We start from the raw sequence: 22,035 nt of genomic DNA, 5'->3' as shown, positions 1-22,035 counted from the left end.
TATGTTTAAAAATAATATATACACACACATATGCTTATAATGCAGAACTCTAGAGGGACACACAAGAAATTGATGACACTGGGATACTTCTCACTGTCTATCCAGCTGTAATGGTTAAATTTTGTATTATATATTTTTCCCTATTGAAAAATATTAATTAAAACCCCATTACTAAAATAAATTTAAATGGTTTAAAATAGCATGTCAAATTAAGAACAAAGACTGATTTTTTTTTTCTATTATACATAAAAATATACTTACACATGTACTATTTTTCTAAGACCTGCCTACATAAATTTGGGTCTATTTTCTTTATGACAGAGTTACTGTGATCTAAAAACCCAATTTTCACATGACATTAAATTGGGAAAAACATTTCCCTGTACTTCACCGCTACGGTATTGTGGACTAGGGATTATCTCTCCCGTGTGCTAACATCCTTATTCTCTTCCTCTGATGGGCTGTCCATTAGCCACCATTTATCTTAGAAATTCAAGAAAATTTTTAGGTATTTCCAGAATGATTTTAAGACTGCCAATTGGGCAGTGATAAATATTATACCTGTGTTATTATGTAGGTACAGAATCAATGTTAACCTCTCTTTGTATCCTGCCAAAGAAGTTTGGTGTGTTAGTAAAGACGGGACTTCAAACTAAGTGGCGACCAAGCAAAGCCCTTACATAAAGCTTAGAATAGGATTTCATAAATAGTTCCAATGAAAGACATTTGGAAATAAGCAGAAACAAAATCTCACATTCATGAAAATATTATTTTCAGAAAACGACCTGAAAATTCAAATCAAATACTATTCATTTAAATATTAAAATAAACCATAAAACAAAATGTAAAAGAATGATAATACATACATCAGCTTTCAATGGTAGCTGGTTATTAAAAAGAGTATCTGAGGGTATATTCGAATTTCATCTCTTCAAATTGTGCAGCTCAGATAAATGTTTATTTTACTGAAAATATTTGCAAAATTACAATATAAATACACGATTATATTAAGATGACTATATATAATGTAGTCTTATCTATAGATATAAAATGAATGCAGTAAATATAGCACACTCTTGATGAATTGTTAGTACACAGTGTTTCTCAGTAAAGTACATACAACCTATTATTAAGCAACAATGATCTAGTTTTCAAATGTACATCTTAGGAAGTTTTTAGGATAAAAGGATATACTAAATCCCCCAATACCCTTCTCAGTTGGTGAAGGTTAGTACTTGTGTAATTTTTGAAATGTCACATTTAAACAACTGTTCTTAGGCTCTATGCATTTCCTTAACTTGAAACTTTATTTCTTTAGTCTGGCTGTTTTTAAAATAATGCTATTTCAAGATATCTATACTTTTAATTCTAGTACAGTATCAAACACTGCTTTTTAATTAGTTATCTAAACATATCAACAAAGAAACAAAATCATTAAAAAAATTTTTATCTGGGACAAATTCCCAAAATTAACTTTCAGGGTATTAAGAGGAGTCTCAACTAAATATCGTCTCAACTGTAATATTAACTCAGGTTAGAAATAGTTTTTAAAATTTATTGTAGTCTTTAAGAATACAAATATGAACTCTACTTTAGAATTCTTTGTTAAATGTACTGGGATTGCTTCAAAAGCATCTTTTACCCTTCTCCATTACACTGATTTAATGGAAACCTGTTACTACAACAGTTCCAACACAAACAGAAGCATGCAAGAGATCTCCCTACGGATTCTAACTACATAGTTACTGAAACACATCCCACCTGTCAAGTGGCATAAATGTACATCTTCTATATACAAAAGATAAAGTGCATTATTAAATTAGTGAACTGACAGATTGTCTGCCTGGACCATATAGCTTTCAAATAGACAAATGTGAAATTCTCCCATTAGAACCCATTATTTAAGAGGTTCCAATTAGCTTTTCCACCCTGTCATTTATTTTTTTGGCCATGCTCTTTAGTGCAAATAAGCTTGTGTTTGACTCAAGTTTAAGGGACATGGCAGTTTGGGGCTTTAACAAGGAAAATTATAAAACGTGGCAGAACTTTAATACTTTTATAATACATTGCATCTTTTGCATATAAGCAACAGATTAGTGCTGCTTTCAATTGCTAGGAGCATACTGCCAACTATTACAAGGAACCCGTTTCCAAATTTCATACTATTAGCTTATATTATTACAGTTTGGAGTATGTACCACATTATGCTTGGATTATTATGTGCAAACATCATCAGCGTTTTAGAATTATACAGTGAACTAGTACTTTTGGTTACTAACTTTCATGCTCATTTTTTTTTACTTCTAACTTCAGTTGCCTTAAGAGTTTAATGTTTTCAAGGCAGGAATTCTGTTATTTTGAAGAATACCATGTACACTTGCAGCTTCATTTATGTTACAAATGACAGTAAATAAAATGCATATTGCACAGATAAGAATAGTAGCTTATTTTATAAGATACATGGCAATACATGTTGTAATATCAGAGTTTTGAACTGTATTATATTTGATTATGGCTAATGAATTCTTGGGAATTTAAAGTATAAAAAATTATAGCATCATTTTGTTTTTCAGTGAATACCTTAACTAAGAAAAAATGAAACCAAAGTACTGGCAGAAGGCTTACTGATTCTAGAATATATCAATTGCCAGTATATATGAATCTATCAACCTGCAGTTTTGAGATGGTAAAAACCTTGACATTTATGTACAAGGTAGAAAATCTGGATAATTAACTAATTCTTTACTTAAATAACTAATGTAAAACTAAACTTAATAATATTTAAAGAATTAAAGGTGTTTATCTTTAAGTCTGACAAAGTAATGTATGTACGTACTTCTACGTATATATACCTACATATGTATACATACTGACACACACACTCAAATCTTATCAGACTAAAAATCAAAACAAATCATTTTGACCTAATGGATATAAATATTTTAGAAAGGAAGATTTTAAGAGTATACACTCATAGCAATAGTGATAGGAACAATTGAATACTAGAATATTCACAGCTCCAGTTTACCAAAATTTGACAGGTTGATTATTATTAGGCACCATGATGGGCAGCAATAACAATCAGTAGTACAGTAATTCAAGTGCACATCACTCCTTCATATACCAGAAACTACCTTTAAGCAAGCCTATATAATTATCTTACAGTTAAGACTGTTTAAAAATCCTTGCTACTCAACACCCACCATGTGCTATTAACTGTAGTACTAACATTCTCTTCTAACTTTCAGTTGTTCCATAGTGATCCAGAAGGTCCATAATTATAATGAACTAATGAGATTCCTTTATACTACTTGAGGAAACATGAAATACAATCTGCAAACCAAGACCAGTATGTATGTCTGGGTTATTGATTGCTTGTTCTTAAGTAACATAAACCAATGAAATAAATTTTCTTAATTTATACCATAAAGTTTTCTTAGTGATCTTATTTAAATGTATTTGGGGACAAACCTTTGAAGGAAAAAAACTGTTAAAAACAATTGTGAATTACTTATACACGTGGCATATAGAAGAAGAGCTACATTCTGATCTCAATCCATGCAGCCACCTCTCATCAATGAGAGCTATATTGGGGGATTGAAATCAGTGTTCTGGCTCTTAAAAATGACTTGTGTGGGAGGTAAATAAAGCCAAGATAAAAGACAATAATTTCATTCAAAATAAAATGTAGCTCAACAAATGAAATTTCAGTCAGTTAATACAGGATGGGTTGGTACACAAATACACTATATCCACGTTTAAAAAATTGCTTAGGTGTTGAAAAATTGCTATGGCACTTCCTGGAAAGTAATTTTTAATCAGGTAAATGGGTGAGTCTTGTGTAAAGTCATAAACAGCACCTTGGAAAATGCTTGAATTTTCCTTTCAAATATATTTATAACCAATCTTCAAATAATATTTTTCCCAGACTGAAAATTTGTATTCTAAATACTTTTTAGAAAAAAATGTCCTGCCCCCTCAGCCCCCCATGGAATTAAAACATCTGTAAAAGTCAGGCTTACATCAGAAGTACTGACATAGTTTTAAGGATAGCAATTGCAAAAGTGCTACTAAAATATATTATTACAGATGTATTTTTATATCAGTTAACTGGTGCACCAACCCCTCTGAGAAAGTGTTAAAGAAGAAGCATAAAATATAACACCTTGAGTCCAAGATAGATTTTTGGGGAAAAAACCTCATAATCTTCAAATTAGCATGAAAAGCTAAAACACCAAGATTTCCATAGCAAAGCCATTGGATGATGCCTCCCACTCAATAGTGACATAAAAGTAATTCCTGAAACTTTGGAAAGTCCATAAAAATATATGATACAATAAATAGCTGAAGATGGGATTGTAAATAGCTTAGAATAACCAATTAAAATTCTTCCATGGCTTTGATATGGCAACTAAAAACCGTAGGGTTACCACAAAATTTGAAATTACAAAATACTATAGTAACTCTTAAGAAATATTATGACACTGTATTTTTAAGGTTTAATTAGGTAAGATTTGATCCATTAATGATATTGTTTAATATTCAGTTATCCAATAGATGATATATTTCTATTTGTACTTTTATAAATAAATATATTTATATATACTTGAGGTCAATTTCTGTTTCTGTGGTAACTGTCCTACAGGTAAGCTTAGCAGCTTTTAATGACATAGGAATGAAATGCTTTTGGGGGAACTTATTAAATAGAAATTCACACTTTCACTTAAGTATATGTATCCTTTTTCAGGATTATGTCATAGTGCAATGTAAATCTTAGTTATGGTATTTAGAATGTCACATTTTGTGCTGATTTGCATACTTCAATAGTCTGGAGCAGTTGAAGCTGCTAAACAAGTTAGCTCTGGGAAGGTTGGAATTCCCATAAGCATTATAGGGATCTACGTGTAACATAACATTGAAAAATCAGACTTCTTGAAGTATAAACTACTAGAGGTATTACTAATAACAAAGGGCCAAAAAAAAGAGGAAAAACTTCTTCATATGATTATGGATCAGTACTTTTAGCCAATTTATGATTTTAAATTTTGCCTGTTGGAGTTCAATTTCACTCTAGTCGAGGCATTCTTGTTCTTCACCACTGGCCCTTCTGCCATCCATTCTCTTTTCTTTATGGCTGTTGCAAATTTTCCTCATCTCTTCTTCATACTTGATAAAATTCTCCCCAAACCTTGTCCAAGCTTTGAACGGAACAGTAATAGTATTACGGTAAGGTGGCCTCACCTCACTTACCTTCAGGAATATTCCATATTTATTAGAGCCCACATCAAAGTAGAACCTTTTATTGTCCACTCTGAATGAAGTCCCCTCGGGGAGCTCAGGCGGGTCATCATCTCCACCTCTACGTTCTTCAATGTCCCCTTCACCATAGTCTTCAATCAGCTGAACCAAGGCATCACGAAACTCAATCATTCCTTGTGCTGGGAGGACGATAGTCTGTTCTTGGCCCAAACTGTGGCCAAAATAGCCTATCATGCCAGTCCCCCGCATCATGGTTTGTCTAATCCTTAGGAAGCGACCCCGCTGATTTTCCTTTAGGTCTAGGTAATATTTCCTGTTGTCCCTCTCTATATAGTCTGTCTTGAGCACACTGTGAGGATGCTCTTCGGACCCCACCGAGACTGGAGGGGAGGGTGCTGAGTGCTTCTGTCTCCTTCTGGAGCTTTGCTCTTTGCTGTGGCCGTGCTCTTGCCGGTGGCCTTTCAGGCCCAGGTGGGCGTAGTGCTCGATGAAGTCCCCTAGACAGTCCTTCAGCTCAGCTGCCACCGACAGGGACAGCGTCAGTTTACTCTTTCTGATGTTGTCCTGCCGGCCTCTCCCTATCCAGACTTCGGCTATCTTCAGGAACCGGCCCCTGGAGCTTTGCTTCACGTCTAGGTAAAACCTCTTTTTCTGGATGTCCACTCGTTTGGAGGCCAGCTCCTGGATTTCGGCTGCGCCCCCGGCCTGATTAGGGGTGGCTGAAGCCGCGTAGTGGGGGTAGTGGGAGTGCTGGGCCTGGGGATAGAGTCTACTCTTGCTTAGGCCAGAGCCCCCCACATTCTTGCCTCCGCGACCGCGGCCGCCGCCGCCTCCTCCCCTTCGCCTGGCTCTTTCCATCTTCAGCTGCAAGTGACAAACAGACACACGGGGTGGGGGGGGAGGGGTGTTGAGAACAATCGCAGACGCCCCTCGGCCTGCGCCGTCCCCGCCGCCGCCCGGGACCCCCACGCCGGGCCCGGATCCCACGGCGCCGGCCGCCGCAGCGCCGGGCTCCAGCCTCAGCCGGACGGTCGTCGTCAGCGGCGGCTCCCGGCTCCGCAGCGCGCTCACAGCATCCCTCCGCCGCCCCCGGCCTCCCGCTACCGCACGCCGCCGGGCCGCCCGCCGCGGGCTCGCAGCCCCCGGTCCCCAGCCAGCAGGCACTCACATCATCTCTGCCATCACGGCCGCCGCCGATGCCCTTCACGACCACCGCCGCCGCCGCCAGCTCTCGGCCCCTCTGCCGCAGCCGCCGCCCCCCGCCTCCTCCCCTGCCGCCGCCGCCGCCGCCGCCGCCGCCGCCGCTCGCACTGCCCCCCGCCGGAGCAGCCGGGCAGGGGCATCGCCTGCGGCGCCCACCGCCGCCGCCCCGCCTGCGGCCGCTGCGGGGGCCGACGCCTTAACTCGGACGCCGGCCCGACACCCGCCGGGAGGGCAGGGGAAGCGGGAGGCGGGGAAGGTGACGGCGGGGGGCGGGCGGCGGACCCCGCCTACCCCAGCACGGCCCGCTGGAGGGGGTCTCGCGCTCTCCCTCAGCGCGAGCCCTGACGGAAGCCCAGCGCGTGGAATGGAGCGCAAGCGCGAGGCGAGGGACAGGTGTGAAGACAGGAATAAGGAGCGGACGGCGGGAGTGTTCTGACTTCTCCAGATTCCGCCGGGATGTGGGACTCCGGCTGTCCACCGACACCTGCGCAGGGACTACATTTCCCGTAGTGCTCAACGCCCGCTAGAGGTTCTGCGCAGGCGCGCCGGCCGCAGCGGGCCGGGCTGCGGTGGGAGGGCTGCGGCGCCGCGCGGAAGTCGCCGAGGTGGGCCGGGGAAGGTTAGTGTTCTCCGGCTGGTGCATACCGTGTACTGCGGCGTCGCCCCGGCTTGCTCTCTGCAGCGTGGGGATAACGTTTATTGATTTGGTGCCTGGCCTGGTTGCCTGGGTTGCAGGCCCTGCTGTCGTGGCGCTCCTCAAGTTGTCCAGCTGAACGAGAAGACCCGTTGAATTGGCTCTGCTCAGGGTAACGTGTCCTCCCCACTCTTGTGTCCGCAGTTCTGCACCCTTCTCCGTCACGTGTGTGCTTAGGCCGGCGGAGGCCCCTGGACTGAGTTTGGGATAGTCCCTAGAAACGGACGTTCCCTTACCCACTCCGCGTTTCGAGCACCACCAGCTGAACGGGAGCTTCTTTCAATCAAAAAGCGGGACGGGTCGGGTGTCCTTCATGCTCTTAAGGATTACTATTCTTCTTGTTCGGCCTTTACTCTTGCACAAATTGCGCCACTCCTTGTTTACACTACACAGTCGAGGGAAATAACCCGATAGATATGATTTAGCAAGTTATGCTGGTTTTTGAGTTCTCAAAGTTCAATCCTTAATGGTTTTTGCCCCTCCGTCTCGTTGAATCTGAGCTCTATGGGTAGGTTACATAAGTAAAAATACCACTCGCTGTGGGAGAGAGTAATACGATTCTTAGGATGCTAATTTAGGAGTGGAAGTCAGTACTTCCGGCGTTATATTCTGTGGTCCGTTCATTTTTACAGGTTGGAGGTCGAGATAGGAAAGTTCAGATCTTGAAGTCATTGAATAGTGGTGTTTACCTAAAACCAAGAGGCTGAGGTACTAAATATAGCAGTTAACTTGAGTGAGGACAGCTGCTTGGGACTCACTTTCCACTTACCTTGGGGAGTACCCCTTGGGCCTTATTTATAAGGAGGTTTTCTTTCTTTTCTTTTTTTTTTTTTTGAGACAGAGCCTCAAGCTGTCGCCCTGGGTAGAGTGCTGTGGCATCACAGCTCACAGCAGCCTCCAACTCCCGGGCTCAAGCGATTCCCCTGCCTCCGCCTCCCAAGTAGCTGGGACTACAGGCGCCCGCCATAACGCCCGGCTATTTTTTTATTGCAGCCGTCATTGTTTGGCGGGGTCCGGGCTGGATTCGAACCCACCAGCTCAGGTGTATGTGGCTGGCGCCTTAGCCGTTTGAGCCACAGGCGCCAAGCCTTCTTTTTTTTTTTTTCTGGAGACAGAGTCTCACGACGCCCGGCTATTTTTTGGTTGCAGCCGTCATTGTTTGGCGGCCCAGGCTGGATTCGAACCCTCCAGCTCTTGTGGATGTGGCTGGCGCCTTAGCCGCGTGAGCCACAGGCTCCGAGCCTATAAGCAGGTTTTTAAAGGCAGAGGGAACCAGGAGTGGGGCGGGTATAAAGTATTGGTCAGGAATTCTAATTGGTTTGCAAAGATGAAGTTACTTGGTGTCAGCTAGAGCCTACATAGTAGGTGGCTAAAAGACATAAGTATTTAGCTCAAGGGGACGTGACATGGCCTGGTTTTCTTTTTTATTCCACTGCCACCCTCGACCTCCATAGTGTTAGGATTATAGGCGTGAGCCACCGCGCCCACCTTGAGAAGGTAATTTTTTAAGTAAAGAACTGAAGGAAGTGGGAGAGAGAACCTTGTGTTAACTGGGAGCAAAGAAAGCGCAAAGGAGCATGCTTGGTTGTATTCAAAGAGCAGCCTAGGAGACAAGCAGAGTGGGAGGGTAGGTTAGGTCAGACTGGCAAGGGCAGGGGATAGATTGTGTGAGGACCCTGGGCCATTTTGAAAATTTGTGCTTTCATTTTGAGGGAAAGGGGAAGCTATTGAAGCTATTATGGAAACTGTGTGATCTAAATTATCTTTTTTAAAAAAATTGCGGTAAGATATACATACCATAAAATTTGCCACCCTAACCATTTTTAAGTGTACAGTTCAGTGATCATGAGAATGGGCAAGTATCCAGTGTATTCAGTACTTAACATGAGGCCAGTAGAGGATCTAACACACTGCCCACAGGAGAGAAAAACTCAATTCAATTCAAGATGTGGGGAGAGGAAAGGAAGGACAGGGGAGGGAGGGAGATTGGTATGCTTCTACTTAATGGGCACAGTGTAAAGGTATGTGGTACACCTCGGGGCAGGACACAACTACGGAAGTTATCTACCTAACAAATGCAAACATTGTAACCTAATTATGCCCTCACATTAATTTGAAAGAAAATGTGTACAGTTCATTTATGTTAATTACATTCAGTGTGCTAAGGAATCATCACTATTATTGCCAAAACTTTTTCGTTACTTTAAATGGAAATTCTAACCATTTTGCAATAACTGCCAGTTGCCTCTTCCACCCAGCCTTTAGCCACCTTAAATATACATTCTTTCTCTATAAATTTACTTATTCCAGGTATTTTATGTAAGTGGAATCATATAATATTTACATTTTTTGTATTTGGCAAATTTCATCCAGCATAATTTTTCTAAAAGCAACTTTATTGAGATATAATTCACATACCATACATTCACTCATTTAAAGTGTACGATTCTGTAGGTTTTAGTTTGTTCACAAAGTTGTGCAACCATCATCACAGTTTTAGAACGTTTTTATCACCCAATAAAAAAACTCCATAACATTTAGTACCCAACCCCCTACCCCTTATCTATTATTATACTTTCTGTTTCTATACACAGTCATCTCCCTTTTATCCAGCACCCATGGGTAGATTCTGGATAAATGTAGTTTTCTGTTGAGAGTTACTATTAAAAATTAGCCAATTCTATACCCCGTACTATATCATACCATAAACTCTTCATTGACTTAATAATGAAATACACTAATTCAGAGCAAGTAAAGACCAACTTCATTTAGTGTAACACAGTTTTACTATATTATAAAATAGCTTTGTAAATGCAGTGTACAATTTTTGTTAAATGGCAGTCAATAAACTTTTCAGCTTCACTACCATATTTTAAAACTGTTACAGAGAGGCCGTGTGGTGGCTCACACCTGTATTCCTAGCACTCTGGGAGGCTGAGGTGGGTGAATTGATTGAGCACACTAGTTCCAGATCAGCCTGAGTAAGAGCAAGACTCCGTCTCTACCAAAAAATAGAGAAAACTAGCCAGGCATGGTGGTGGGTGCCTGTAGTCCCAGCTACTTGGGGGCTTGAGGCAAGAGGATTGCTTGAGCCCAAGAGTTTGAGGTTGCTTTGAGTTATGATGATGCGACAGCATTCTACCCAGGGCAACAGAGTGAGACTCTGTCTCAAATATAAAACAAAACAAAACGAGCTATTACAGAGAGCGCACAGGAGCCAGTGAGTGACATAGGAAGTGGTAGGCTTACTGACAGCATCATCAAGTTTAAACTCGGATTTTTTTTTTTTTGGCGGGTTGCATGCTTGACTTCCAGATAATGGGGAGTTTACTGTATAGTATCTGTCTAACACTACAACTTATTCCTTCTATTTAACTTTTTCTCCCTGTTAACCAATCTCTCTGCATCACTATCCCTGTCCATCCTAGATTTGAGTAACCAACATTCTACTTACTACCTCAATGAAATCAATTATGAGTAGCTCACACATATGAAAAAGAACATGCAATATTTGTGTTTTTGTGCCTGGCTTATTAATGTAATATCATGCAGTTTCATCTCTGAAATGAAATGATAGAATTTCATTTCTATTGCAGCAAATGATAGAATTTTTTATGGCTGAGTAATATTCCACATTTTCTTTATGCATTTATCTGTTGTGGGACATGTAGGTTGATTACATATCTTGGATATTATTGAATGGTATTGCAATAAACATGGGATTGTAGATAACCTCTTCAATATATGAATTTCATTTCGCTTGGATACATACCTGGTAGTGCATTTGCTATATTATATAGTGGTACAATTTTTAGTATTTTGAGAAATCTCCATTCTCTTTTCCATATTGGTTTTACTAGTTTACATTTCTGCCAACTGTGGCAGGGGTCTGGTTTTGCATCCTTGCTAAAGCTTGTTAACTTTTTTTTTTTGTTAATGGCCATCCTAACAGGTGTGAGGTGCTGTCTCATTGTAGTTTTGCTGTGTGTTTCCCTGATGATTGTTGAGCACCTGTTCACGTAACTGTTGGCCATTTGTACATGTTTTTTTGAAAATGTCTATTTAGGTCTTTTGCCCATTCATTAATAGAGGCTTTTTTTTTTTTTGCTATTGAGTTTTCTAAGTTCCTTACATGTTTTGGCTATTAACCCTTATCAGATATATAGTTAGCAAATATTTTATTCTTTAGGTTGCCTTTTCACTTTGTTGATTATCTCTTTCCTTTTATGTGCAGAAACTTGTTAATTTGGTGGAATCTCACGTGTTCATTTTTGCTTTGTACCTGTGCCTTTGGTGTTAAGACTTCAAAATCTTTGCCAAGACCAATGTCAAGCACCTTTCTCTTCTACAGTAGATCCCCTGTAAGTTGACCAAGGACTGTAACAAACTGGTCAACATGTGGAGATGGTCAGCGTAAGGAACTAGGCCTATGTGGTCATGTCCTGTCTGAGGTCAACTTAAGGAAGAGGTCATTGTAGGGAGGTGGTCAATTATGGAGATTCTACTGTATTTTTTTTCTAGTAGTTTTACAGTTTCTGGTCTTAAATTTAAGTCTTTCATCGATTTTGAATTGATTTTTGTGTATGGTGTACGATATGGGTCCAAAGACTATCATTCTCCATTGTGTGGTCGTGGGACTCTTGTCAAATGTGTCCGTTTCTTGGTTCTCTATGTGTTCCTTTGGTCTGTATGTCTGTTTTTTTTGCAGACTATTGAGTGAGCTCCTGTGTTCCTCTTCTTGAAGAGACTATTTTGTCTTCTGGGTGGCCTTGTTGAAAAGTAGTTGACTGTATGTGCTTTTGTTTATTTCTGGGCTCTCTATTCTGTTCCATTCTCTGTGTCTGTTTTTAATGCCAGTACTGTACTGTTTTGGTTATTATAACTTTGTAAAATACTTTGCAACCAATAAGTGTGATGCCTCTGAGTTTTTCTTTTTCAAGATTGTTTTGAATATTTGGGATCTTTTGTGGTTCTATATAAATTTTAGAATTGTCCATTTCCGTGAAGAATTGTCATTGGGATTTTGATAGGGATTGTATCAAATCTGCACATGGTTTTGGGTAGTATGGAGATTTTTAACAATATTAACTCTTTTAATCAAGAATAAGTTACATCTTTCTGTTTGTGTCTTCAATTTCTTTTATCAGTTTTTCAGTGTACAGATCTTTCACTTTTTGTGATTAAATTCATGTTAAGTATTTTATCCTTTTTGATAACATTGTAAATGGGATTGGTCCTGTGATTTCTTTTTTTGGATATATCGTCAGGTTTATTTCCTCTGTTCTAACCCCAATACTGAAGGATGGTGACTAGGACTGAGTTGATGGAATAAATGAGCAGGCCAAATAGGCTAGCGAGCCAAACACCAAGATTTATTAGACACAGTATATTCACGTGTCTATATCCTCAGTGGAAAAGGACCCCAGGTTCCTAACACACGTGATTTTTTTTTTTTTTAGATGCTTCCTGAGGCTGCCCCTCCTCCTTTTAGGTGGTATTTCCATTTCCTACCCTCGGGTAATTGACAGGTTTCCTTACAAACTTCCTTAGTCTGTGTGCATGGGTCCTCTCAGAATTGTCCATGAAAACTCACTGACCTCTGCTCCCAAAATGCATTATAAACTAGATAGTAATGAACCCTGGGCTAGTTAAAGGACAATCAGAATACCTCCTGTGTGTGTTCTAGAAAGCCCCTTGATCATACTCCACTTTGTGGTTTCTCTACCTCTTTCTGGTTATAATAGACTAAACATCCGTTCCTCTAGAATCCCCCTAGTTCAGTCATCTCTTCCTCTTCCCTCCTCCTTCTCCCTACCTAACATAGATCGCTATCCTATGCAAAGAAATGCAAATGATTTTTGTGTGTTGATTTTGTATTTTGCTACTTTACTGAATTAATATATTATGGGTTTTGTTTGTTTTTGGAGGCAGAGTCTTACTGTGTCACCTTGGGTACAGTGCTGTGGCATCATAAGAGCTCACAGCAACTTCAAACTTTCGGGCTCAAGCAATCCTCTTGCCTCAGCCTCCTGTGTAGCTGGGACTATAGGTGCCCACCAAGACACCCAGCTAGTTTTTCTTTTTTTTTAGTAGAGACGAGGTCTCGCTCAAGCAATCCACCTGCGTCAGCCTCCCAGAGTAGTAGGATTACAAGCATGAGCCACATGCCTGGCCTTATTCTGTTTTTTTAATGGAGTCTTGTGTTTTCTATATATAGGATTGGACATGGTATGTTTTTTTTTTTTTTGGTGGTTTTTTTGGCCAGGGTTGGGTTTGAACCCGCCACTTCCGGCATATGGGACCAGCGCCCTACCCCTTTGAGCCACAGGCATGGTATGTTTTATTGTGTTGATTTATTTCTGTATTTTTACACCATTTCCACACTATTTTAATTACTGTAGTTATATACTGTTTTATATTTAATGAGGCGAGTTTCCCCTTACTGGTCTTATTTTTCATATTTACTGCTCTTGAGCATTTTCTCTTTGAAGTGAACTTTAATAAAAACTTCTGTGGTTTGATGAAAAATTCTGCTGATATTTTTTTCTTGGTATTGCTTCTTGAATGTATTGATTTAATTAATATATTTACAGCTTTGAGTCTAGCCATCCGGGAACTCAGTGTGTCTTATCGTTGACCCAAAATAAGTGACTGAGGCAAAGCTCTCAATCAGTGGAGGATTATTAAGTCAAAGTTGAAGATGCTGTCAGTAAAAACACAAACTGCAGACAAACCTGTGGCTGTTTTCTGAAGGGGAATTTAAAAGTTTCAGTATTTAATGGGGGATACGGCATACAAAAAGAAAAGAAGGCAGGGCCAAAATAGTTAGGTTCTCGCCAGACCCATGAAAATCTACTTTTTACATTAAGATAAAGCAAGAATGGTAGAAGAGAAAAAGGGAGTGAAGGAAGCATCAGTTATAGAAATCCCTGGGTAGGTGGAAGTATGTCTGATCCTTTCCCGGTTTTGCTGACCTGTGAAGACAAACTTGTAATTTCTTATTAGTGTGGAATTGAACAGACTTTGGCTTTGGGAGCTAGACTTCACTTTTAGAATCTAGAGACCTAGATTCAATTACAATTTGCATGTCCTTGCTTATGGGAGGCCAGAAGGTGATTTCCTGAGGGAATGATCTGGAGGGCCAGTCCTTCAGAGATGCTGGAGGCCTTTACCTTGCCTTTTGCTAGGTAGTTGCAAGGGTGGTCCCTGAGATTTTTATTTTCTTTTACATTTATTTAGCACTTTTTGATGTCTTAATAAAATTTTCTAGTTGTCTTTAAAATGGGCTTATTCACAGGTAGATTGTCATTTTTGCCATTATAGATTTTGGATATATATTTTGGATATAATTTGATTTTTGCTCATATTTAGAAAAGTACTTAATTTGGGTAAGCTTATGTTGAATCTGGTCACTCACCTTGTATGCTTCTGTTAAACAAATAGGGAAAATTTCCTGCCCTCAAAGAGATACTGAAGAAAAAAAAATTTTTTTTAGAAGAGTTTAGAGCTTTGATAAAAGTTAAGCTTATCTTTTGTAAAAACTGGTTGGATATAGGAATCAACTCTTTTAAAAGTGATCTGTTTTCTCTTTGATAAAATACTAAAAGAGAAGATTAAGAAGGAGGGTAGTTTTTCTATAATTTTTCTTGGGATAATAAGAAATTAGAATAATTTCATGTTTTCCAAAAAGATCAGTGGAATAGTGAGTTGCCCACCCAAGCCTGCTTCAAGGCTTTCTTTCTCATGTGGCTGTTCTTGTCTCTGCATTTAAATGGTGCCTTGTACTGTTACTGTTTTAGGCTAGGTCTTCAGGGGACAATAGAGATTCATCTTCTTTTAGCTCTCTTTGAAGCCAAGAAGATAGAGCTATGGTCTTCCTAGTCTGTGGCTGGAATACGAGTAATACAGAGTTTCCCTGTTCAGGGCTAGACAGGAACCCCCATTTTCTAGGTCCAGGCAAACATACTTTTCAGACTGCACTCTGGAGGCAAACTGGGTGGAAGCAAAAGCCGCATGACCAGTGTCTCATCTGGTGGCCCCTCCTGGAGTGGAAGCCATACACCCTGCTGCTTTGCCTGGGGCGGAAACTATGGAGAACTGCCTTCTTTGCTGACACATTCATTCACTAATTAAGACATGTTTTCTGTCTTCCGGCTCCCTGCCAAGTGTGCCATACATTCCCAAGGCCCCTCTCCTGGCAGGCCATACGTGAACCCTTAGACAAAAGACCCATGTGGGTTTTCCCACTTGGGAATCCCCACTCTGTTCCTGGAGGTTTTGTTACCCTTCTTCGTTACCCTTATTTTCTATGTCTTTCTCTGTAAATAAACTTTGTTTGTCACTTACTCCCATGGTCTGAGGTTTCATTCTTGAATTTCCAAACCAAGGACCTGCCACAGAGAGAAAAATGCTGGTAACAATAGAAGCTATCAGAGAAAATACCAAAGGTTTGTAGCTCCTCCTGGAAGTTTTGATGTGATATCACCTATTGGTAGATGACCTGCTTTTGCTGTTCATTCATAAAACTGAGTTGCTAAAGTACAGCAGAAAAATCATTGGACTGGAAGATAACTTTTTTCCTTTCAGAAAGTACATAATCATAAAACTTGATTTAAAAAATTCACATTATATTAAATTTACCTGTCTCATGAGATTATATCAAACTTCTTGTATAAGAGGCCAGGCATAGTGGCTCATGCCTATAATCCTAGCTCTCTGGGAAGCCGAGGCAGGTGGATTGCCTGAGCTCAGAGTTTGAGACCAGCCTGAGCAAGAGCGAGAGAGACTCTGTCTCAAAAAATAGCTGGCTATTGTGCCAGGCTCCTGTAGTCCTACCTACTTGGGAGGCTGAGGCAAGAGAATCACTTGAGTCTAAGAGTTTGAGGTTGCTGTGAGCTGTGACGCCATGTAACTCTAGCAGGGGTGACAACGTTGAGACTCTGTCTCCAACAAACAAACAAACAAACCTTCTTGTGTAAGAATTGTGTTAGGTAAATATGAACTAAAATAAAATCTTAAGGCTCCCACCAAGAGGCCGACTGACTGGGCCCTGTCTTGGCCTAGGGGATCCCTAAAACTGAGTTGATAGCCCTGAGCAAGGAGATCAGACATGCTTCATTATGCCCCCTCCCCTTTCTAGAGATGTCTTCTGTGACTCATTAACAGGCCTGAGGCTATGCAAGACATACCTGCAGATCCTCAATGTATATGACAGACCACTTGAGTCTGGACATACGTCCTGTGGTTTGTCTCTGATGAACAGGCCCTTGTATTAACTCATCCTTTTCGCTGACTCCTGGTCTTTTAGACAAAGCCTAACTCAGCTAAAGAATCTTTAAATCCACTTATAATCTGTAAGCCCCCCTTGCAGATGTCTCACCTTTTTGGGACAAACCATTGTTTCCCATGTATAGATTTTGACCTCACCTGTAGTTTCTGTCTCCCTAAAATGTATAAAACCAAACTGTAACCCCACCACTGCGAGTCCACATGCTCAGGGCTCTTAGATGTGACTCCAGGTCACGGTCCTTAAATTTGGCTCAGAATAAACTTCTTTAAGTTATTTTACAGAGTGTGGCTTCTTTTCCACCAACATAAATATGTAGTTGCTTAAAGAATTGTGTGTGAGGGCAGTGCCTGTGCACTGGCCCCATATATCAGAGGTGGTGTGTTCAAACCCAGCCGTGGCCAAAAACTGCCAAAAAAAAAAAAAAAAAAAAAAAAAGGTGTGTTAATTTTCTAGTTTCTTCTTAAGCTGGTATCTATTTTTATCTTTGCTGCTGCTTCCCACACTTAATTTGGCCTTATTGTAAATTTTACATATTGTTCTTTCTACCTGGCAAAGCTGAATTTCAACCCAATGCTTTATATTGTAAAGATCACCAAATTACTTAAATTGTAATTTTCTGTTACGTTGCTGCTGAATGTTATTTTGATTTAAAAAGTTTTGGAATTCTCTATTTGTGAAGTCATGAAGCTTTTGGTACTACCCTGTTTTCCCGAAAATAAGACAGTGTCTTATTTTAAAGTGTGCTCCCAAAGATGCGCTAGGTCTTATTTTCAGGGGATGTCTTATCTTTCTGGTAAGTAGGTCTTATTTTTGGGAAAACAGGGTATATACCTTTTCTGTGGCTAGTTTCTCCAAATTATTTTTATTTATGTAAGTTATTGTTTTAAAACAAGGATTGACTAAATAATTTTATTTTCTGTTATATTTGTGTAACACTTGAATACAAGTATAGAAAACTTGATTCATATAGGATTAAAAAATAAGGAAATTTATTACAAAAATTTAACGCAAAGACTGGGCTAGGGATTAGTTGAGGACTGCTTTAGTTCAATGATTATTGCTCCATTTCTCATTTTTGCTGCCTTTTGTGTGTTGACTTTGTACCTAAGTTGGTTTTGTCCTTAAGCTTTCATCATGGTGGCAAAATGGCTGTAGAAGATCTGGGTTTCACATTTTCAAGTAGAAGGCATCTCTTCTGGTAGTTTTCTAATAAGAACAAGACAGTGTTATTCTCTGAAATTCTCCAAAAAATGCCCTCTTGTGTCTCATTGGCCTGAATTAAGTCATATATTTTATTCTTTTTTTTTTTTTAACTTTTTTATTTTATTTCTTTTTGGAAATAAACTTTTTTTGTGTGGTTTTTTGGCCAGGGGTGGGTTTGAACCCACCACCTCCGGCATATGGGACCGGCGCCCTACTCCTTGAGCCACAGGTGCCGCCCCATATATTTTATTCTTAAACTAAACCCAGAGGTAAGCTTTGAGTTAGGCCTGAGTTTCTGAATCATGCTTCTGGCAAGAAGAATGGGATTACCTTTAGGCCAGGGGGTCTCCCATGGGAGCTGGGAGTGGGGCAGATTCCTTAAAACACATTGACTTTATGGGTAACTGATCATTATCTAAGTTAAATTTATTGGTACTGTAAAAAGGGTCCAGGGTTCAATGGATGCTGGCTAGGCAACCGTCAACATTCACTTAATAATGAGTCCTATAAAATTTCATCTCAGGCCATAAGAAGTAATGATAATAAATATAAAAAGAAAAATAGCCTCGGCAAGTTTTAAATTGACTTACTTGAAAACTTTCTCTGTAGTTTCCCAGTTTATAATGGTTGATTTCAGCTGACTGGCTATAGTTATTTAACAGAACAGAGGAAATTCATTAAAATTATGAATTATTCGGTTGGATAGTGAAATCCAGTTATAAATCCACTGTGCCATGGATTCAGGTCAGCTTATCTTTCTGGTTTATGGGCAGCGCTGCTTCTCACTGTGACACAGCAGAAAGAGAGGGTTTTATCCTTTTTCCTTGTTGTTAGCTAAAATTAATGGCATTTTATTGTGTTTATTTGATTGGTTCCACTTACACTTTATTTCACATGCTTTTAGTAATACAGAATTGTACTTTATATGATATTTGGCAGGAAAATATGTTAGGTAGCTATAAAGAAATACGTCTCTCAAAAATATCCTACTACTTTTTAAAATTACATTGACTTACTGTAGCGAAATCAAATGTTAACAGGTGATTGCAGTTAGCTTTTCTGGTTTGCTTGTTTGGGCTATTTGGAGGGAAATTTAAGATTAGTAAAAAATCTAGTAATTGAGTAATAAAGTCTTGGAAGCCTCTTTTTTTTTTTTTTTTTGAGGCAGAGTTTAACTTTGTTGCCCTCAGTAGAGTGCGATAGCGTCACAGCTCACAGCAACTTCAAACTCTTGGGCTTAAGTGATTCTTTTGCCTCAGCCTCCCAAGTATCTGGGACTGCAGGCACCCATCACAATGCCTGGCTATTTTTAGAGGTGCGGTGTCTTTTTTTGGCTCAGGCTGGTCTTCAACTCATGAGCTCAGGCAGGCCTTTTGAAAGCCTCTTTAATTACTTAATGAAGGCTTTGTCATGGATTTCTTGGTTCCTCTCTGTTTTCCTCACCCCTTTTTCCTGTTGGTTCATAGAATAGGAGGAAGGAAATTTCAAAAACCTTATAGGAGAATACCTTGTAAATCATGTCTTCTAAAATGTATGTTATACATGTTTGTATATGTGTGTGTGTATCTCTGTATATAAACTAGTTGCTAGTATATTGATATACGTAAATAAACAATGTGCAAGGTCATATTTTCAGAAAATATGTAATATAATAAAGTAAAAGAAATCAATGCCAGAACTTTTAAAGTTAATTGAATTGTTGATTACTCAGCAGCCATTCAGTAAAAATAGCATAATTATATTGGTGAAACCCAGAGAGTCTAACCAAAGTTAAGTCATTGATAACCAAACTGAATTGCTGAAAGATTTAAGCTGAATTTTTTTTTTTTTTTTTTTTGAGACAGAGTCTCAAGCAGTTGCCCTGGGTAGAGTGTTGTAGCATCATAGCTCACAGCAACCTCCAACTCTTTGGGCTCAAGCGATCCTCTTGCTGCGGTTTTTCTATTTTTTTGTAGATACTGGGTCTTGCTTTTTTTTTTTTTTTTTTTTACGGTGTCTTGCTTTTGGTCAGGCTGGTCACGAACCCATGAAGTCACGCAATCCACCTGCCTTGGCCTTCCAGAGTGCTAGGATTATAGGTGTGAGCCACTGTGCCCAGCCTCTGATTTGGTTTTATAATTTTTCTGTTAGAGTTTTTGAAAAATACTTATTCTGTCTTGTAACTTATCAGTCATCAAAGTTCTTTTTCTGTATTCTTTTCTACACATATGACAAGTAGGATGAATAATGAGTATTCTATTGTCATTTAGATTATAGTTGGAAACTTCCTAAATAGTTTGTATAGTATAGTTAAGGAGAAAGAAAATAGATGGATGTTGAAATTTAATACTCCTTGGGTCAGGACCCTGGGTTAGGACCTGTGAATTCATTTTATCATCTCCATTTGAATTTATCATTTAAAAGAACATTCTCTGCTTGGCGCCTATAGCTCAAGCGGCTAAGGCCCAGCCACATACATAAGAGCTGGCGGGTTCGAATCCAGCCCAGGCCTGCCAAACAACAGTGGCAGCTACAACCAAAAAATAGCCAGGCGTTGTGGTGGGCGCCTGTGGTCCCAGCTACTTGGGAGGCTGAGGCAAGAGAATCGCTTAAGCCTAGAAGTTGGAGGTTGCTGTGAGGCCATGGCACTCTACCCAGAGCTTGAGGCTGTCTCACAAAAAAAAAAAAAAAAAAAAAAAGAACATTCTACTTATGAAGCACCTAAGTGCTTAATTAACTGTTGATAAATTTACATATCTTGTCTAATTTGTATGGGTTTGGTATCTTTATCAGTAGATTCTTAATCCTCTCAAGGGGTCTTAGTGTACTGTGGGTATAACAGCTATAGAAGACTTATCACTACTCTGTAAACGTTCTAATTCAAGTATAATTAGTTTAAAAGATGTGAGTGATATCTTATCTGTCATATCTTCATGTTAATCCTGTAGTCAACCAGGGAAGTCATGCTATATAATAATAATATTATATCACAAAACAAGTAATAGAACTATGGGACTACATAATCCCATTTTATAGACAAGGAAGTGAAAATTTAGAAAGGTTAAATGACTTGTCCAAGGTCATGAAGGCAGAAAAGCCACCTGCAAGATGGAGTCTGAGAAGCTAAGCTGAAGTAGAACCATGCATCCTGTCTGCTCAGCCTTCCCTGCACACTTTATAGGGTTGTGGTGTTGGTAACGGTTACTTTGATAATCTGGTTTCCTTCTCTTAGATATTTTGTTACGGTGAAAATCACCTTTCTGTTGTTTAAACATTTTGCATTGTTAGAATGGAGATTACTTTGATGTTACTTCCTATCAGATAAAGTTTAAATTTTCTAGGTTGGTTTCCTTGTATTTCATTGTAAAAGTTGTTAGAATTGTAACTGAAGCAGAACAGTCTTGGAGAGGCCACGCTTATTTTCGTCAGAGTCTTGCTGGCCTTCTGACAAAGTTTGGTGGACCTGTCCCCAGCTCTGCATATTGGCTGACAGTGACAGAGGGCCAGACCCTCTTGGTTTGATAACAGTCCACATGGTACTAATTAACCAAGTGTCAAAGTATAATTTTCCAAAAAAATTAGAGAACAGATTCTCATAGAAAGCTAGACTGAAACAGACACACACGTCTCATGTACGCAGTTCACTAATGAGGGAACCTGTAGGATGTAAAAACTTGGTTCAAAGAGTAACAACGATTATACAGATGCTGAAGAAAGAAGCTTAGAATAGGACTGCTAGGTTAGATACAAAGCTGTTTTATATATAAAACAAAAAAACCCTTGAATTTGAAATCTTTTTCCCTGGAGAGAATTCAGTTGCATCTTTACTAGACAAAAATTTATAAGTTAACATGGAACATCATAGAGTGTGATTTTTTAAATCATTAGTAAATCGTCAACTAAAGGTGTATTCCTTAATGAAATACTATAATGGTTGGGTGGGTTTGTGGTCCTATATGACATTGGACATACATACTGCCCTCTCTTTGTCTTCTAAGTTTTTTTTTGGCCAGGGCTGGGCTTGAACCCGCCACCTCTGGTATATGGGGCCAGCACCCTACTCTCTTGAGCCACAGGTGCCGCCCTGTCTTCTAAGTTTTGAAAACTTTTTCTTGACACAAAGCAGAATTGGAACCTAGGTTTTCTGATTCCATTTCTTTCCACTCTGCTTCCTTGCTTTTTCAAAATTAAATTTTCATTACTAGAGCAATTTGCTAACTTTTGCTAAATTAGCTAACCCTTGCTGTTAGTTGTCTTTGTTCACGGTGGCGGTGATACAATACAGCTTTATTCCCCAGGGAAGCCTTATGAAACTCAATGGATACTTGTAAAATTTGCGTAAATGTCCAAAGTAGGTCAGGCATGATGGCTCAGGCCTGTAATCCTAGCACTTTGCGAATCTGAGGTG

General features: G+C 39.6%; 2 protein-coding genes across 6 annotated transcripts in view; one reads left to right on the top strand and one right to left on the bottom strand.

Annotated features, from left to right (window-relative positions):
• The window catches only part of PURG (purine rich element binding protein G), a 40,527-nt gene extending 33,811 nt beyond the window's left edge, over window positions 1-6,716 (bottom strand). Inside the window, exons 1-2 of one of the 2 annotated variants that reach the window (XM_053578462.1) lie at window positions 6,428-6,716; window positions 5,251-6,123 (exon numbers count right to left, since the gene is read on the bottom strand). In XM_053578462.1, the coding sequence (XP_053434437.1) occupies window positions 5,251-6,117 (867 nt within the window). In that variant the 5' untranslated portion in view covers window positions 6,118-6,123; window positions 6,428-6,716. Of the gene's footprint in view, window positions 1-4,157; window positions 6,124-6,427 lie in introns of those variants that run through there. The other variant, XM_053578461.1, reaches the window with a different exon arrangement.
• Window positions 6,717-7,049: 333 nt separating this feature from the next.
• Window positions 7,050-22,035, top strand: part of WRN (WRN RecQ like helicase) — a 148,550-nt gene continuing 133,564 nt past the window's right edge. For all 4 annotated transcript variants that reach the window (XR_008377355.1, XM_053578458.1, XM_053578459.1 and 1 more), the window contains exon 1: window positions 7,050-7,268. The gene's annotated coding sequence lies outside the window, so the exon portion shown is untranslated. The remainder of the gene's footprint in view (window positions 7,269-22,035) is intronic.

The sequence above is a fragment of the Nycticebus coucang genome, chromosome 24 (assembly GCF_027406575.1).
Source record: "Nycticebus coucang isolate mNycCou1 chromosome 24, mNycCou1.pri, whole genome shotgun sequence".
Classification (NCBI taxonomy): domain Eukaryota; kingdom Metazoa; phylum Chordata; class Mammalia; order Primates; family Lorisidae; genus Nycticebus; species Nycticebus coucang.
The sequence above is the reverse complement of the archived record's forward strand: the minus strand, read 5'-3'. Positions and strand labels throughout refer to the sequence as shown.